We start from the raw sequence: 1,717 nt of genomic DNA, 5'->3' as shown, positions 1-1,717 counted from the left end.
GATTAAGCTCACAGAGCTCGGCATGCTCACGACGCCAGGTACATGACATCCGATTTGTTCCATCAAACAAACACACTGGTAGACTACCGCATCAACTTTATACTGGACAAGACGAACATGTTCAGCTACCACTCGATGGACGATTCAACGACAAAGAAGCGTAAGAGCAAAGTCAAGGCGCTTGAGATCATATGGAGCCACTTTCCCGGTCTGTGGCACGCACGCAACACGGTACATGTCGATGATCTGCCTCATAACTTCAACTTGAACCCGCGCAACGGCATTCCGATTGCGCGCTACGACTGCACTGACGTACGACACATTCCGGTCCTCTTCCTTATGCCCGCACATCTGTCCGTGCGTAGGAGGCTGCGACGCGGGACGCAGAGCTCTTGCATCTCGCCACGTACCTGCAGAGCGTGGTCGCGCCTGCCGACGATGTGACGTCGCTCGATCTTGCGTCGTGGCGTGACCATGAAGCATCCAAATAAATGTGTTGATCAACTCCCGAGTAGTCACCGATGTTTTGTTTATTGAACGATCACAGGTTTGTACAGTGCAGCGTCCCCGTTCGACGCATGTTCCTACTTGTGCACACCGAGTACGTTGGCAGCCGGAGGCGGGCCGCGAGTCGCCTTGGGCGACCGAAGTCCCGTCGGAGCTGCATCGAGCGACGGCGTGAGTGGTGCATTCCTAATGTTGTCATTAGTTGCAATTCCTCTGTCGTTGTTGGTGTGTACTTGATCGACGGGGTCACGGGGCGTTCCCGGCCCTTCTCGCCCGGCACGAAGTCATAAATATCAATGATACGAATCGCTGCGTCGGCGCCGGCGAGGGCGAGTTTGTCCCTAGATGGGCCAAAGTCCAATGTGAAGACACCGCGGCTGAGCCCTGCGACGGTGCCCACGAGCTACCCGATTTGCAATACGCATACTGTCGTATAAAGTGAATACCTTGTTGCTGACATCGTGGTCAAACACCTTGCCTTCATTCGAACCGCTGCCACCCGCAGCGATAAGGCGGCTGCGCGGGTCTTTGGAGAACTGTGCGGCATAAAGGAAGCACGGCTCGCCTTTGAGCGCACTTTGGTTCCACGGAATCGCCGCGAACCGTTTCCCGCTGCCATAGTCCCAGAGCTCAAGCGGGTTTTCGGGGCGCCATGAGCCCGTGAGAATTTCATTCTTGGCGTTGATGTCGATGGCGTCGCCTAGGTAGAAGGTAGGTGCCGCCGTCAACCGGCGTCGTAAAATGAAATCACGCACCGGCGATGTGTGGGCCATAGATACCCCGCACAGAGTGCCCCGCGCGGGTGTCCCAAATCTGCACCGTGTTGTCCCAGCCTCCCGAGACAATAGTATTCTCATCAACGGGATGGAACTTGACGGAGAAGACGCGGTTGCTGTGGCCGGCCGTGAGCGTGCCGTGACTAGGATAAGGCATGAGTGGCATAAAATCTCAGGGCGGTTACCCACCCGCCTTTCATGCTTAGCACTTCGGTCTTGGTCGCTTCGTCATACACACGGATCTGCAGGCGCAGAATTTTCAGCCCGTTAGACCAGTCATCGTCGCCGCACCGTGTGGTCTTTGCCGGACGTAGCAAACATGGCGCCGTCAGGGCGGTAGTCGAGCGCATACAGCTGGTTTTGCTCGTCGGTGATCGCATGCAAGCACTTGCCAGACGTAATATGCCAGTGCTCGACCGACCCGTTCGAGTCTA

The 1,717-nt window shown here is 56.3% G+C and overlaps 1 protein-coding gene across 1 annotated transcript; it reads left to right on the top strand.

Annotated features, from left to right (window-relative positions):
• Positions 1–22: 22 nt before the first annotated feature.
• On the top strand, positions 23–491 carry SPRG_17821 (hypothetical protein; the record flags this gene model as incomplete). Its single annotated transcript, XM_012357273.1, has 3 exons — positions 23–38; positions 83–312; positions 366–491. The coding sequence occupies 3 exons, from the start codon at positions 23–25 to the stop codon at positions 489–491; spliced, it is 372 nt and encodes a 123-aa protein (XP_012212663.1).
• Between the last annotated feature and the right edge of the window lie 1,226 nt (positions 492–1,717).

The sequence above is a fragment of the Saprolegnia parasitica genome (assembly GCF_000151545.1).
Source record: "Saprolegnia parasitica CBS 223.65 unplaced genomic scaffold supercont2.823, whole genome shotgun sequence".
In the NCBI taxonomy this organism is placed as follows: domain Eukaryota; phylum Oomycota; class Saprolegniomycetes; order Saprolegniales; family Saprolegniaceae; genus Saprolegnia; species Saprolegnia parasitica.
Note: the sequence above shows the minus strand (reverse complement) of the source record. Positions and strands in the feature narration are given on the sequence as shown.